The sequence below is a fragment of the Globicephala melas genome, chromosome 15 (assembly GCF_963455315.2).
Source record: "Globicephala melas chromosome 15, mGloMel1.2, whole genome shotgun sequence".
NCBI classification, from domain to species: domain Eukaryota; kingdom Metazoa; phylum Chordata; class Mammalia; order Artiodactyla; family Delphinidae; genus Globicephala; species Globicephala melas.
In genome coordinates, this window is record NC_083328.1 from 84,943,440 (window position 1) to 84,960,479 (window position 17,040).

At 55.0% G+C, this 17,040-nt stretch overlaps 1 protein-coding gene across 4 annotated transcripts in view; it reads left to right on the top strand.

The window, feature by feature from the left end:
- CDH4 (cadherin 4) overlaps positions 1-17,040 on the top strand; it is a 548,956-nt gene that overhangs the window by 464,750 nt on the left and 67,166 nt on the right. For all 4 annotated transcript variants that reach the window (XM_060284119.1, XM_060284120.1, XM_060284122.1 and 1 more), the window contains one exon: positions 13,649-13,804. In XM_060284119.1, coding sequence (XP_060140102.1) covers positions 13,649-13,804 — 156 coding nt within the window. The remainder of the gene's footprint in view (positions 1-13,648; positions 13,805-17,040) is intronic.

Sequence of the window (17,040 nt, forward strand, 5' to 3'; positions counted from 1 at the left end):
TAATTTTTGTCAATTTGATTACTATGTGTCTCGGTGTGTTTCTCCTTAGGTTTATCCTGGCTGGGACTCTCTGTGTTTCCTGGACTTGGGTGGCTATTTCCTTTCCCATGTTAGGGAAGTTTTTGACTATAATCTCTTCAAATATTTTCTCCGGGCCTTTCTCTCTCTCTTCTCCTTCTAGAACCCATATTATATGAATGTTGGTGTGTTTAGTGTTGTCCCAGAGGTCTCTTAGGCTGTCTTCATTTCTTTTCATTCTTTTTTCTTTATTCTGTTCTGCAGCAGTGAATTCCACCATTCTGTCTTCCAGGTCACTTATCTGTTCTTCTGCCTCAGTTATTCTGCTATTGATTTTTTCTAGTGTATTGTTCATTTCAGTTACTGTATTGTTCATCTCTGTTTGTTTGTTCTTTAATTTTTCTAGGCCTTTGTTAAAAATTTCTTTCATCTTCTCAATCTTTACCTCCATTCTTTTTCTGAGGTCCTGGATCATCTTCACTGTCATTATTCTGCATTCTTTTTCTGGAAGGTTGCCTATCTCCTCTTCATTTAGTTGTTTTTCTGGGGTTTTATCTTGTTCCTTCATCTGGTATAGAGCCCTCTGCCTTTTCATTTTGTCTTTTCTTTCTGTGAATGTGGTTTTCATTCCACAGGCTGCAGAATTGTAGTTCTTCTTGCTTCTGCTGTCTTCCCTCTCTTATTTTTTTTAAATAGCTTATGCAAAACAGCAGTACAAGCAATTCTCAGTTATTTGGGAAAATCGGATAACTGTAAAACATGAATAAGGAGGAGCACAGGTACATTTCATTTAGGACTGCGTTGTGCTGATTTTTAATAGACCATTTTTATGAAAGTTTATTTCATAAATGCTTTTCCCAAAGTGTGTCCCATGGAGCAACCATGGTATCACAGTGGCTGTTTTGGTGGTGGCGGGTGGGGGAGACTGAAGTGTTCAGCAGTCAGATTGCGTTGGCAGATGCTGGATTAACTGAGATGCAGCATACCTCCTTCCTGCAGGACTTCTCAGGGCCTTTAGCACACGCCCACCTAGGGTGCTTCTCTGAGACTTGTTGTGATACTCAACGTTTACCAAACGCATTTGGCCACGGAACCCTTCCCCTGCCAACAGAACTCTTAGAACCAGAATAGACTAGACTAACATTTTGGTTATTTGTTTGGTTGTGACGTGGCCCCTGCAAGTTTCATCTAGTGTCACATCCAGTGACCCTTTAGCCCTTTCTCTGTGCCCGGCACATACTGCCCTCCTAGGACTCACAATCTCAGAGAAAACAAATATTAGCCAAATAATCAAATAAAGATAAAACGGAGACGGTAACAAATGCTACCAAGAAGAGAGAGGGGCCTGTGCTATGGAAGTTGACCCAATCCAGGCTGGCAGGTGTGGGTGGAGGTAACACCTAAGCATGAGCAGGAGTTAACTCAGAAAAGCAGCAACCTGTGCAAAGGTCCTGAGGCAGGGGCAGACACAGTGCATCTAAGGAGCTAAAGGAAGGCCGGCATGGTTGGGGAGGAGGGACAGAGGGGAGCATGGTAAAAGGGGGCATCAGGAGAGGATGGGGAACAGAATTACATGGTCCTGGCTGAGCAGTGAGTTCTGCCGGGAGCCCTGAGAACAGCTGCATGCAGCCCGTTGGCCGATCTCCCTGGACTCGGGACACAGGACACTTGGCTGTCGTCAGCCTGGGCAATGGCTCTTCCCATTTAGGGGTCCGTGTGGGTCCCTTCACTCATCTGTGCATCAAACACCTCCCCCCGAAGTGTCTATGGACTCAATGGTCATAACCAGTCCTCTGAAGTCATTTGGGGCCATTACCAGCAGCCCTGTCACTGACCCACCGATAATAGGCCTTAGGAGGCAGTGGGGCCATCACTTGGGCTCCCCCGATGGACAGTGCAGGCTTGGCTGGGTCTGAGGTCATCAGCGGAGTGGTCACTGCCTGGAGGCCCCAGCAGCTCCCAGGAAGGAGCCCACAGAAGGCTCTGTGGAGAGGGGGCTGGGGGTGGGGCGCTGAGCAGGGAGCCCTGCCAACCCCCCCCCAAAGGGGGATTCGTGTGCTGAGATCACCCCCTCCCCAGGGAGGCTCAGAGCCTGGCATCAGCCAGATATATGCGTTTTCTGGATCTGAGCAGATGACACCCTTCCTGGACGGGTGAGTGGAAAGAAATGTAAGAGGCCGTGTCTAGTTCTGAATGAGGCATTGGCAGGAAGATGGGCTACCGGGATGCAGAGCTTGTGAGCCGGGAGAAAGGTAAGGGAAACCACTAGAATGGTGACGTGGCCACAGTCCGATGTGGAACCTGCTCGCCAGGGATGCTGGCCACGCCCTACCTGCCCAGGACAGCCCCCCACGACAGAGAACGCTTGGTGCGAAGCGTCGACAGTGCCGAGGTGGAGACGTTCTGGCCTAAGTGGGAGGTTTTGCAGGACCCTCAGTAGCGTTTGTGGGTTTGTGGTGCAGTCCCTCGGGGGATAAGGACACAGCTGCTCCTTTTGCCTTAAATCGAAAGATCCTGAGCCAGAATCTGGGTCCCCGTCACCATCACGTCAGGTCCTCACAGCCAGTGGCGTGGCAGGTCCACTGGGCCGTGCTGTCTTCCAGTCTTTGGCAAGCCACCCAGGGGATCTCCGGAGTGAAGGACGGGGACACCCTGCTTCCCAGCAGGGCGGCCGTTCTAGGACCTGAGGCTGTCTCCCCGTGCTGCTCACAGGCTACCTGTGTCCACAGGTTTGGGGGCTTGGACATTGGTCAGGGGGCTGTGCTGGAACCTTCTGAGTGACAGCCTCAGTGGGCCTCCCCCACCCCAGCTTCTTTTATTTTGGTAAAATACACACAACATAAGATGTACCCTTAGTGACATCTAGGACATTCACAACCATCTTGTTCCAGAACATTTTCATCCCCCCAAAAGGAAACCCCCGACCCTTTAAGCAGTCACTCCCCTCCCACAGCGTCCCCCACCCCCCCGGCAACCACGACTCTGCTTTCTGTCTCCCTGCGTTTGCCTGTTCCGGATGTTTGTGGAATCGTACGGCACGTGGGCTTCTGTGTCTGGCTTCTCTCACTGAGCATGTGTGTGAGGTCCATGCACGCTGCGACCTGTGTCAGGCCTTCATGCCTTTTTATGGCCTAATAACGTCCCTCTGCAGCACCGGACCACATTCCGCTACTCTTTTCAGCAGTTGACAGTTGACGGTCGTGGGCTGTTGCCACCTTTCGGCCGCTGTAAACGCTCAGGCACAAGTGCTTCTTCGACCACCGTTCAGTCCTCTGGGCCCGACGCCTGATAGAATTGCTGGGTCCCGCGGGGACTCTTTCACTGTTGAGGAACCGCCAGCCTGGCCCCATGTGGTCTGTGGGCCTCCTGTGGAGGGGGGCTGGGGAGTGGGTGCTCCCCCACCAGCATTTACTCTGGACAAGCCATCAGGGCAGGTTTGGGCTCCAGGAGCCCCATGGAAGCACCCTCAGTGCTGACAGCCCCCAGCAGGACACGCCGGCTGGCTGAGGGCCACCTTGCTCTTGCCACGAGAGCGGCCACGTTCCTGAGGTTTGGGGGCCGATGGCTCTGCCTCCTGGTGACACGGTGCAGCCCTCTCCCTGCACCCATGGCCCCAGCTGGGGCGGGAGACAAGGGGGCCGCCTGGCTGGAGTGCCGTGGGCTGCAGACACGCCAGGACGGTGGCTGCCCCAGTGCCCCGCCTCAGCCTGCATGCAGCCTCATCCCGCACTCGCTGTCCCTCAAATAGCCCTCATTCCCACCCACCCACCCCCGACACTGTTCCTCTCCTTCCGGGTCTGGGGGCTGGTCTCCGTCCTCCTGCTCAGACCTGCCGCCTCGAGCTCCGCCTGGGCCTCCCCCAGCCCCAGCCATGGTCTGGCTGCTGCAGCCTCCGTCTCCAAGGACTGGATCCTGTCTGGGGTCATCCCTTGTCAGAGACTTGTGTGCAGGGCCTTCCAGAGGCGGGCAGGGACACACATTACGTATTAATGAAGCAGCGTTCCTGCCGAGACGCTTGACTCTTCATTTGGGGGACCAGAAATGACAACAGGCAGAGCGTGGGCAGCAGATCTGAGGGTGAACTGCAGCCCACAAGAGCCATCCGCCCCGCGGATCCCTGCCTCCATCGGGCTGAGGCAGTGTCTCCCGCAGACTCTGCTCCCTGACGGACAGGTGTATTCCTAGCCTGGGGCCTTGGAAGGAAATCTGTCTCCACTCTGGCTTTCTGTGCAGCAGCAGCCCTCGTTAGCTGTCAAGTTCAGGCATCTCCAGGGAAGCCGCAGACCTGCCCAGACTCCTTCTCAGAGCCCTCACTTTTCCAGGAGGCTGCCCAGGTACCGGGTGTCGACTAAACACCACTCGAGGCCGGGTGCTGAGTTAAACTAAACTTTGCTGCAAGCCAAGTGACCGTCTCTCCTGAGCATCTCCTGGACAGTGCAGTGGGGGAGACAGAAAGAGAGCAGTCAACAGAGGCATAAACAGGAAAAAGCTGCAATGGAAGAGCTGGGGAGACGGTGAGGCAGGGTGTGGCAGGCGCTCTGAACCTCGGCAGAGGACGGACCCCCTCACCCTGGGCTGGCCCACGGAGGCCACCTCTTCCCCCGGAGGCTCCAGAGCTCCCCCGGGAGATGGGGCTGAAGCCAGACCCCAGCCCAGCCCGCATCTCTCCTCTCCTGCCTCAGCTCCTGCAGACTCTGCCCAGGCGACCACTCACACAAGACTCCCATCTCCGGCTCTGCTTGCAGGGAACCGCACCGCACACTAGGGTGGAGAAGTCGGGTGGGCCTCCGTGGGGAGGCGGCATAGGCAGGGGCCTGGGCACCACGGGGACGCTGCCCTCTGGTTAGAGCTTCCCTGCCCCGCGCAGTGTTAAGGGCCCCTCCGACTACATCTGGGTCAGGCAGAGGTTTGACTGAATGCAACGGGGGAACCCACTGCAGCTACCCCTCTTCACGCAGACGGACTGGGAGGGAAGGCTGGCCAGCAGGTGGCTCCGGGGCCCTGGGTCTTGACAGGGAGATGGCCCTGCAGCGGAGGGGCTCCAGCCATATTTCCCACCCCCACTCTTTCTTGACTCAGCATCCACAGTTGAGAGGAGACGCTGATTGGCCAGCTCGGCTCATAGGCCCGCCTGTTGCCCAGGGCAGGGCAGGGCGTCTTGACCGACTGCTCCCCAGGACCACTCACATGGGGAACGATGACCCCCCAGAAGGAAATCGGGCCTCTGCTGCCTGAGTGAGAGCCGGGAGTGGACTCTGCCCTGTTCCCACTGTCAGCAATAATGTCTTCTGTCATCCCTTACCCCGAATTAAGTAGCTACCTGTCTTTGTTAATTTGGTACAACCTGAAGGGCACTTTTGAGAAGCATCTAATTCACTCTTCCCCACCAGGCAAATTTTGTAAGAACATATTCATGGCTTTCATTAATATTCATACGACTTTGAGGGGTTTTTTCACGATTTATAAAACTCAAAGTAACTGTGAATGGTGATGTATAATAGTGTCAATGTTACACAGCAAATGCCTTTCCCTATCACATTCTGGGTTTTTCTGCTCATTACAAGAACCTAGTTGAAAATAATTGAAAGCTGAATTTCATTGTGCGTGGAAAGTACTTCGTAAAATGGAAGAAATACAAGCATCGTCAAGCCTCTTAAAGTAACGCTCAAGAATCAAGGAAGCGCTGGGGAGGGACGTGTGGATCCCGACACCCTCAGCCCCGGGTTTGCCCCGTTCACTTGAGAGAACAGTTTTATTCTGGCCGGATCTCGCTGCTTGCCCAGCGCCATGGCAAAGGGCTTTTAAATTAAACTTTGCGGCGTCACGTAGGATTCAGTTATAATTTCATGATCACTTTCAAAGGCAATTAAAGTGATGTTCTAGTCCTGGGCCTTAGAGCCACGGTGACTTTTTTTTTTCTTTTTTGGCTGTGTTGGGTCTTCGTTTCTGTGCGAGGGCTTTCTCTAGTTGCGGCAAGCGGCAGCCACTCTTCATCGCGGTGCGCAGGCCTCTCACTGCTGCGGCCTCTCTTGCGGAACACAGGCTCCAGACGCGCAGGCTCAGTAGTTGTGGCTCACGGGCCTAGTTGCTCCGCGGCATGTGGGATCTTCCCAGACCAGGGCTCAAACCCGTGTCCCCTACATTGGCAGGCAGATTCTCAACCACCGCGCCACCAGGGAAGCCCACGGTGACTTTTTAAAGCACGGAACTTCAGCAATCCCTGTGTATTTGTAAAACCAGCTGGAATGAGAGCGACACCCGGGGTCTGAGATTCCCGTCACGGGTCGAGTGACCCTGGGGAGACACAGAGGCCTCCTGGGCCCGGTCTCCCATCTGCACAAGTGGGCACAGCTTCCTTAGCCTCCCTTTCTGCTCTTTTTTTTTTTTTTTTGCGGTACGCGGGCCTCTCACTGCTGTGGCCTCTCCCGTTGCGGAGCACAGGCTCCAGACGCGCAGGCTCAGCGGCCATGGCTCACGGGCCCAGCCGCTCTGCGGCATGTGGGATCCTCCGGGACCGGGGCACGAACCCGCGTCCCCCGCATCGGCAGGCGGACTCTCAACCACTGCGCCACCAGGGAAGCCCTCCCTTTCTACTCTTCGAAGCTTCCTAAGAAGGCAGCGTGACCGAGACAAGACCTGGGAACTCTGCCCTTGATCCTGGACTACTTGTGAAACCTTCGTCCACCCTTAGCCTCTCTGCGCCTCAGTCTCCCTACCTGCAGAAGGGGCTGGACCGAATCGTCAGTGGGGCCGACATTCTGGGGCTTTTCTTTCATTGTCCCTTAAGGAGTTGCAGGGGTGTGGGGTGGAGATTCCTGGAACCCTCCTCTTCACAGGGGAGCTCGGCGCCAGCTTCAGGCTTTCGAGGCGTAATAAGGACACGTAAGGAGGGAAACCCTAATTTGGGCAAAGAAGCCCAAGATAAACACAGTGAAGAGCAGGCCAAGGACGGGCCGTCCTGCTGTTGGTCCCATCAGCTCACCCCTCCCGGGGGCCAGCCCCTCCCCAAGCCTCCTTCCTCTCCTGCCGGAGGCCTGGGGGCCAGGTGACACCACACCCCTCGGGTTCCCGCTGAGTCTCTAGAGCAGAACCCTTCTGACTCCCTCCCCAGCCCCCCAGGGCCCCCAGAAGCCTCTGCAGACACCCGGGGGTGGTCCCCCTCCTCCTTCTTTTGCTCCGAGTTTTCACCTGGGGAGGGGTGACCACCTCTCTTCTCTCCCCCCTCCCTATTTCGCGGCTGTTTCTTTGCCCCCAGACAGTAGCCACAGGGCTGGGTGGACCGTCTCCCTCCCACCTGGGATCTTCGACCACCTGCCGCCCCCTTGGGGGCCCCCCTTCCCTCAGCCTCCTCCCTCGGGGCTCAGGGAAGAGGGAGATTGAGCACCTACTGTGTTCACCGTGCCGGGCCTGCACCTGCCATCCGTGGGGACAGACAGCACGTTTGTGTTCCTAGGGCCCAGAGGAGGGTGTGGGGCAGCGTTAGTGCTCAACAGTTGGGGGGGGGGGGAACAGGCGAGCCGTCCCTGCAGAGCAGACGGGATGACGGACACAAAACCTGAGAAAACCCTGATTCTCTGTGAGCATGAAAATCTAGAAGCCCCAGCGTCGCGGGCCAACGTGAGGGCCGTGAGGACCAGCTGAGGCCGCGGGGAAGCCGCAAGTACATTTAAGGTGAAGGAGCGCTCCTAACTCTGGCTCTGGTGAGAGTCGGATTGTAAGGAAAACTGGCCGCAGCCTCCTGGCCGGCCACAGTCACAGCCAAGTGTAGATATGCCTGCCTGCGTCCTGGCCAGCGTGGGGTGGGTGGGGGCAAAGCGTCTGCTGCCACGACTCAGAGCTTCTCCCTCTGCTGCAGGCAGCTCAAAACTCCCAAAACGTAACAAAAATGAGAGTCTGCAACCTGTTTTCCTGGGAAGGTCTCTGGGTTTAATATCATACAAGGAGAAAGCGCTGCAATACTTCACTGAAGAATTACATCCTTGTGGAAGAACTTGATCCTAAGGGTTTTGAGAGCATCTTTTGAAACATGGGGACAGGGTCGGGGAGGCCTTATTAGTGGCGTGGCAAAGCCATTAAGATGCAGAATAGCCATCGCCTTCCCAGAGACTTAGAGCAAGAGGAGGGGAGATCCAGTCGTGTGCACACATGTGCACACGTGTGTATGCTTATATGTATGTTTGCAGGTGTGTGTGTTTGGGTGTGTTTACATGTCTGTTTTATGTGCGTATGCGTGTTTCTGTGTGTGTGTATGTACACACATGTCCAGGAATCATGTACCGTGGTGGACAAGACCAAACACTCAATTTTAACTGGACATTCTTGAAAATTCTCTTTGCCCCCCAAGTCCTTACATCAGGATCTCTCACAGACCCTGTTCTTCCCCCATTTTATAATTGTCACTTTATACTGCACTGAGAGGCTGTCATTTTTTTAGATCTAATTCCTCTGGTCCATGAACCGCGTGAGGGCAGGGCTGTGTCTGTCCAGCGTGATGGGGCCTGGCACACAGCACAGGCCACGTGGGCCAAGTGAAGACATTGTTGAAACACCAGAGGCCCTGCCTGCACTGACGGTGTCCCCTGAGCTGACTGGGCCTCTGCCTGTCCTGAGGCAGGTTTTTCTCTGCAGGTCCAGTGGGATTCTCCTCCCCTTCAATTCTTTGGGAATAAACCTCCAGGGCGTTTGCAATTCAAAACCACACATGGTGACTTTTCTCCAAGTTTCAAGTTTATTCGAAATTAGGCAAATACCTTCTCCTTGGGGGAGAGCCTGCCAGAATCCTGCATTTCATCCCGCCTTTCCTAAGGACGGATCCAGCCCTCCGAGCGAGGTCCCTGGCGAACACAATGGCCAGGCACCATACGTTATTTTAATGTCGACATCACTTTAAACTAACCTTTTACCATCTGTTCTGTCCTTTAGTAACAAATGCAAAAGAGCATAATTCTCGGTGGCATCATAAAAGTGAGATGGGTGATGGAAATGCCCACCTCCACTCTTTATTCACGGTCCTTCCGGACGCTGCTGTGATGTTTTTCTCATTTTCCAGACACAAATCAAGGGGAAACTGCTCTCCCCTGATCTGGTGAATTCATCTGCACAGTATTTCTTCTTAATACAGTAAACTGTGGGAGAATTCAGGGCACCCTGTGCGTATTTCAGAAGGCGCCTGGAGAATTAAGGGAACGCGGCTCGACGGTCAGGATGTAATGAGATTTCTTTGCAAAAAATAAAATCTTGAAATGCGTAGCGGGTTCTTTTCATCCGTTTCATCACTAACTTCCCTGTGAAGGACGGGCAGCCTGGCCCGGAGACGGCGGGGTGGGGAAGCACGCTGCGTGGGCCGGTGTGTCCCCCACGCCCCCGATCTCTGCAGGGCCGTACGGGCGCCCACGCCCCCCTCAATCCAGGCAGAAGGCGGGCGGTACCCCGGCCCAGGGGTCCGTGGGGGGGCGTCCGGCCCGGCCATTCTAAGTGGTCTTGCTCAGGGCGGACAAGGACCAGGAGAACCGGACGTGACGGTAGGAGAGGGAGGAGGGCGGAGCTGGGGAAGCCGGAGCGAAGGCGCCCGTCACGGACAGTGCGTGCGCGTGCGTGTGTGTGCGCGCGCGCGCGGCTCCTCTCGGAGGCCCGCGTCGGCCCCCAAGCAGACCAGGTCGCGCTGACCTCCATGATGCCTGTGGGGTGAAAGCGCCGCCTCCTTCGGACCATCGGTTCCTGATATTTTCTCTTCCCCGTCCTGTCGCGAAGGAGGTGAGAGGCCGTTGGGGCGGCTGGGGTCCCTGCCCCCACGCTCATGACCTGGGGGGTCGACGCTGGTGTGTTAACAGTAAAAGCTGGTTTGGGAAGGAGTCTTCTATTGGACCGAATTTTCTCGGAAGTGGCGTTTTCTGGGGCATGGCTTGTTCTATGGTCCAGGTTCAGCTGGAAAGGATGTTCATTATCAAATCTCTGTGGAGCCTCCGTGGAGACCAGCCTGTGATGATGATTGTGCTACAGAAATAAGTTGCCCGAGAAAAAGCCACCCTTAGTTTCCGAGATAAATCCCACTGAGGCGTGTAGGGGGAGGAAAAGTAAATTTCTCTCGCCCCTTCTGAGTTCCTGGCTGAGACCCCCGTAATAAAAGATTAACAAGAGAACAAGCAGCAGAAGTGTATTAACACGAGTGCGTCATGCATACATGGGGGACCCAGGGAAAATGAGTAGCTCCCCAAGATGGCTGAGAATTCAAGTCTAAGAGGAAAAGGGGAGGGGAATGTAGGCCTCTCAGGGGAGAGGAAGTGACTTGTAGGAAAGATGATGGACCCTTGGAGGAGGGATGGGAGGTGTGGTCGTGTGGAGGTCGGCCTGGGTGTGCTTGTCTCTTCTAGCCCCCCTCCCAAGACTAGAGGCAATAATCCTTCTCAGGTGATAACCCCACCGTGGGGGGAGGGCATCTGTGACACCTGAGCCTCTTTGAGTCTCTGTCTCCAGGCAGATGAGGGAGCTCAGAGAAAGCCCCTCCTACACCTGCTGGTTCTCAAGGGCCTGCAGCTGAGAACAGTCACTACACCCAGCGGCATGTTTGGGAGTGGCGTCTCGCTAACCTTCATCCCCGCCTCTGACACTCCCGCAAGCAGTTTCGGCCTAGCAGCTGGGCTGGCGGGTTGCTCCGTCTCACTGAACCCATCTCTCAGTTCAGTTAGCAGTAGGCTCATTTCAGGAGGCAGGGTTGCAGGATGGCTCTGCAGGATGCAAACAGTCAGGTGTGTAATATGAGGCATTTCCATGGAAGGGAGAGAAAAACAAAGTTAATGGTTGGAACAGGCTCTAAACCCGTTTCTGAGTCCTGGGGGCAGCCAGTTGAGAAGATTTCTGGTTGGTGATCTCACAGCATCTTCTGCAGTGTGGTTGCCTCTGATGAGGTCATTGCATGTTCCAGGGAACTTTCTGAACGTCGGCATGGCAACAGGCAGGCAGGCTGTCGGTACATGAGCTGTTTCGGGGGCTTCTCTGAAGTTCATACCCAGTCATCCAGCCTTAGTTTGCAGGGCTTTGGGGAAAGGCCAGTTTTGTTCTTAGTGATTCCAAGTCAGAAAGGCAGGAGAAGGGGCTTCCCTGGTGGTCCAGTGGTTAAGACTAGGCGCTTTCACTGCCAAGGGCGTGGGTTCGATCCCTGCTCGGGGAACCAAGATCTTGCATACTGTGAGGCGTGACGGAAAAAAGGGGGGGCGGGGGCAGGCAGGAGAACATTAGAAACGTTGGTTTGGAGAAGCGCGGCCAGATATTTGAGGAAACTAGAAGAACGCGGATCCAGTCCAGTTTCAGGTAGAAAATAAAACCTCAAAGACAACAAGCAGGACCAGAATCTCAATGTACAGCTTCCTACCAAGACCTAAGTCTCCTCTACAGTCAGCCACGTTCCTGCCAAAGGCAATCATGGTAAGACCGATTTGTTTGCAAAATAAACCTGGTCTCATTTAACGTGGCCTGACCGTTTACAAAAGTGTAGCAGAAACAGGACCGTACAGGCTCCGTGGAGGTTTGCCCTGCTGGAGCTTCTAACAAGGACCCTCAGGTCACACCTGAGCCCTCCCGTTTGGATGTGATGATGGCGGCTCTAGTGCAGGTTGAACCCCACCTGCTGGTATTTCTGTTCTGACCGTAACATCTCCGTCTCTGTGTGGGATTGGTTTGCAGTTACCTTACTTTGTGCTCTCAGGAGGAGAATGGTATCCAAGGAGGATTTGTAAAACCAGGGGGATTGCTTTTTCTCTTGTGTCCTCTGCTCTGGAAAACTTTCAAACACCTCCTAGGTAAGCTCACCTGACCCTGGAGCCCTTTGCGGAGGAATTTCCTAAAGAAATAGTGGTCTCTTCACGTTTGCTATTCTTTCTAGCTGAGTTTGAAATTTTATATTTTCTCAAAAAATAAACAGTTTCGTCAAGATTTTCGACTTGGCTAACATAAAATATAAAGAATAAAATGTGCTTTTAAGTCCTATTTTTTTCTCTTAAATTTGCCAAAGGTTCATCTATTTTCTCGTGGGTTTTCCTCCGAAGTACAGCTCTTGAATCTATTTATCAGTTCTTCCAGTTTTTCTGTTTTCAGATTTAGAAATTTCTGCATTCGTCTTAATCAGTTACCTGGGTGTTTGCCCCTTCCTGCTTTGTCATTCCTCTCCTTCTGGAGCTAAATGCTCAGTTCATTCACTGTAATTCTACTCTAATGATGAAAACATTTGAAGTTGAGGGTTTGCTCTGACTCAGTCTCTGGCCAGATTCCTTGGGTTTCACTGTGTAATCGTCTTCTTGTCATTTTACTGTTTTTAAATCACCTCTAAATGTAGTTTTGATTCCTTAACCTGTGGTTACGGCAGAATGTTTTCTAAAATGTCTCTTTAAAATTACCGTTAAATTTTAATTGCATTATTCTAGTAAAATGTCCTGGTCAGTTTTGCTTTGTGCAATTTGAGGTTTTCGTTGTGGTCCATTTGATTATAAAATGTTGCCATGGTGCCCTGGGCTTTGATTTTTAAAAGTTGTGTTTTTTTAAAGGTGTATTCAGAGTTTTATGCTAATCTTAATTTGACCCCGTCAGTTATTCCTTTCACATCCTTGTGGCTTAGTTACAGTTTCCCACTTTCGGACAAGTGTTTCACGGTGTCTATGATTATTAACTGCCCTTTATGTGACAAGAGTCTTTGCTTCATCTAAATGAAAGACATACGTCTTTGTTTAATTCTGCTGGTGTCCTTTCTGTGTCCCAAAGACGTATGTTTGTCTAATGATCTGGTCAGAAGTGACATGTTGTTTCTGTGTAGCCCCACCCCACCCCACATAAAACACAGAATCGTGCATTTTTCTCTGTTCTTTCCGTTTCTTCCCCCAGCTCTCAGGCTTTGCTAACTTACTTTGGATTTGGGGCCCAGATAAGCATTATTAAATTGTTTTTTCAACAATATACAGTTTCTGTTATAAAAAAAAAAAAAACTTTGTGTGCTTGTACTCAGCTCCATAAAACCACATTGACAGCAATTTTCAGAGTTAAGTTTCTGTGTCTAAATACTGGTCGTGGGCCGTTTCTGTCGCAGCCCCCGTTCTTGAGCTCCTGGCTGTGACCCACCCCTCAGGGCCTCTGTCAAAGGCGCAAGAACACAGGACATTTTCTGCATCTTTGCGCATCCAGAAATATCTGTTCCCTCCTACACGGATGACAGCTCGGGGGCACAAGCGTATTGGCCCCGACCTTTTGCCCTCAGACCTCCGCGGAGTGTGCTGTTCCCTTGCCCTCGTCTTTGTCGAGGTTTGCTGTGCTGGGTGTTTGCACTGGGTCCTCAGCCACTTCAAACCATCATTTGCAGGCTCTCCCGTCGGTGTCATTGGCTCTGCCATGCTCGCTGCACACCCTTTCCTCTTGGAATATTGTGTCCTGTCCTCCCCTGTCACCTGGTGGGCCACCAGATGTGCAGCGGTGGCTCTCAGTAAACCCCTGGCCTCTGCTTGCCCTTCCGGTCCCCAGAGTGGACGAAGCATTGGCTGTGGCCCCAGATGCACCTGGGAGAGGCCACGTGTGTGGCCAGCAGGTGGGATGAACATGGCCCTGCTCACACTGCAGCCTGACCCTCCCCTCCACCTGCTCCTCCTTCCAGATCCGGTCCGACAAAGACAGCGACATCCCCATCCGCTACAGCATCACGGGCGTGGGCGCCGACCAGCCCCCGGTGGAGGTCTTCAGCATCGACTCCATGTCTGGCCGGATGTATGTCACACGGCCCATGGACCGGGAGGAGCGAGCCTCCTACCACGTGAGTGTCCATGGCCTCAGGTCCCTGAGCGGGGGGAGGGCAAACCCAAGTCTGTATCAGAAAAGCCCAGGGGCGTGTGGGGCACCGCCCCAGAGTGTCTGTTTCATGGGGCGGGGTGGGCCGAGAATTTGCACTTGTAACATGTTCCCGGGTGATGCTGGGAGGGTCTGGGACACACTGGGGGAGCGACTGGTAGAACTGGATCCACCTGGAAGACGTGGATCCACGTGACCTGCCAGGAGCTCTGACGGTCGGCGGGGAGGTCGAGAGGCTGCTGTGCCATCCCCGGCCTCTGTGATGGCCAGACATGCATCCTGCGGCCCTTCTGTTCCTGCCTCTCTGAGAGCGGAAAGGCAGCTCTGAAGCCAGCACTGCTGTTTGCATCTCGGAGCTATGCGTGGAGAGGGAGAAAGGAGGAGAAAGTGGAGACTTCAGGGTTCAGCTGAAAGGGACTGTCCACCCGTTTCCTCCTGGGCCTCACAGCCTGGTGGCCCATGGGAGTGGCCCTCCGCCCTGGTGCCAGGCCCCTCTCCAGGCTCTGCATCCTTGTTTGCAAGATGAGGGTCTGCACCTGCGGGCGTCACACGGGCTGGAGCCCCGCCCCCAGCAGGTGAGACCTGGGCACTTAACCTCTCCGGCCTCGGTGCTCTCTCCTGCGAAGGGGGCGGATGACCAGGCTGCATCAGCGTGTCGTTGCGAGGACTCACGGGTGACCACACATGAGGCATTTAGGACGGAGCCCAGCCCCTGGTAAGGCTGCCTTTGGGGTTATCGTCAAGACGTCGGAGCTCCCGGTTCCTGGATTGTAATTTACAAACAAAGACATTCACGTGAGAGGATGGACTTCACAGCCTTCTGCCCGTGTCGTCCTGCTGACCAGCTCTGAGCTCGCTCGGCTCCAGCCCGAGGTGCTAAGTGTGGCCACAGGCTCTGCTGTGCCTCGTGTTTGCTGGTTATTCGTTTCGGGTTAATTGTCCACCTCCTGGACCAGAAGGAAGGCTCCACGCGGGCAGGGAGCCGTCAGGCTTGTCCACACCACATCCCCTGGCCCGAGACCAGAGCCCAGCCCTTGGGGGACGCTCACAGCCCATTCGCAGAAGGGAGGGAGTGGGTGGGAGGAGGCTGATTCTGTCACTGGCAACGGTGGCCTCCCCTGAGGGACTCCTGATGTCCCGTCAGCAGCAGGTGCACCTGCGGGAGCCCATCCTGGGGGGCGGGCAGTCCCCTCTGAGCCACGAGGGTTTCCTCTCTCAGTGGATTACTTCCCTATGTTCAGGACAGCTACAGAATTTCCGGGTCCGACACAAAATGAAACAGGGGCCCCTCCGAGCTTACTAAGGATTTTAAGACAGTGACGGCAGAGCATTAAACCACACGCAGGCCCTTCTGAACACAGGGCCCGTGTGACTGTGCGGGTCACACAAGGCCATGAGGCTCGTGGCCCCCTTTGAGGTGGGATTGACAGGAAGACCGAAGCTTGAGGACCCCACCTTGTGGTTGTCTGGGCCTCCAGGGCCCCATCTGCGCCTCGGCGCAAGCGGCCCAGAGCTGCACCCAGCGTTACGTCCATTCCTGAGGCTCCCCAGCTCCGGGCACCCCGAGAGCTGCTCGATGCCGAGGACACCACACGCCTCCCTGAACCCCCTTCCGCACCCCCCCCCCAGACCCGCTGCTGGGAAGGCAGGAGCCAGGTCTGGGGAAAGGAGACCCGACTGGCAGTGGTCTGGGGTCTCCCGAGTTCCCGGCCCACCGTTAACCGCCACGGTGGGTGCACAGAACCAGCGAGACAATCCAGCCAACACGTGTTCAGCCAGCCTCGCGGCAGGAAACACACCAACTCAACGTGACTGTTGGCGCCCCACGGGGGCTGTGTGCTGCCACCACAGTGCTCACGGCATGGCTCAAGGTCAAGGTCAGCTCCCCTCGCCTGCCAACGAGTCCGTGCTGACTGAGAGACTGAGGGGAAGCGCTGGAGGCAGACAGGCCCCCAGTTCCTTGCGGCTGTTGGCCAGGGGCCGCTCCCACCCCCTGATGGCGCTACAAGTCTCTCACGCTCTCGCCTGCCGCTGGCCAGGAAAAGTGCTCTGATGTTAGAGGCCACGAGGCTACCTCTGTCCACCCAGACAGTCTCCCTGCCACTGAAGCCAAGCCCGCCACATGACTGACCTGGTCACGGGGTGAGCCCCGTTGCCCTCACTCCTGAGACCAGTGCCCCACATCCTTGCGGCCCTTTTAGAATCCTCTCTGCTCCCCCCGACCCCAGTTCCACCGGCACCTTTGCCTGTGGAGTGGGTGGGATGACCTCCCACCTGAGAGGGAGCTGGTAAACTGGACACGGGTCAGCATGAGACGACCGCGTGGAGGCCCACCAACACGAGACAGACGAGCTGTCACTGCCCTGCAAGGTGACTCCCCAGAAGCTTCTCTCAGGACTCCGTAAGAGGGCTTGCTATCGGGTTCTCCCGCATACCGTCATCTTGGGCAAGTTCGCTAATGTTCCTGCGCCTCCGTTTCCCCATCTCTAAAATAGGGATCGGACAGCACCCAGCTCATGGGTTCTTGGGAGCTGTGAGGTAAGGCAGTGCGTGTAGAGTTCTGGGGGCACCCCCAGCCCGAGCCAGGGCGCAGCGAGAGCCAGAGGCTGGTGGTGATGGAAGACAGCCTCCAGAGTCCACGTGAGGCCACTTCCAGGGCCCACATAGAATGTTCCGGGTCCCGTGCCCCAGGAAGAAACCAATGGCTCACGATTAAGACACGAAGAGCGAGCACCTGGGAGGGGAGAGAACAGGGTCCCGCACACGGTCCGCAGGCACCCACAGTGCATCACGGGAATTCGTTCGCTTGGCGTGCGATGCTCAGATTTGCAAGTCGCAGGACGTTTCTTGTCTCCGCCACCAAGACAGACCCCCGTCCCCCAGCCGGCGGCTGTGTGCACAGCCTGAGAGATGGAGGGGGCTGGGGGCGCTCTTAGAGATTTCCAGCGGACACCATCGAATGTTATTTAACCTTGGGGGCTGTGGGCGAGGAGAACCGCACCAGCCCCTTTCTGTCATCGGCTCCACTCGGGGTGCTCCTGCTGCTGAAGACAGCGGCCCAAGCGGCAGTGTCACTCTAGGTAGAAGATAACTTTAAGTTTAGCTCAGAATTACCCTTTTTAAAAGTCTTCTCAGCCTTTGGCTCAGTGCCTTATCGCCTGGCTGCACTTGACAAGATGAAGGATGGCCTGGTGGCCCGCG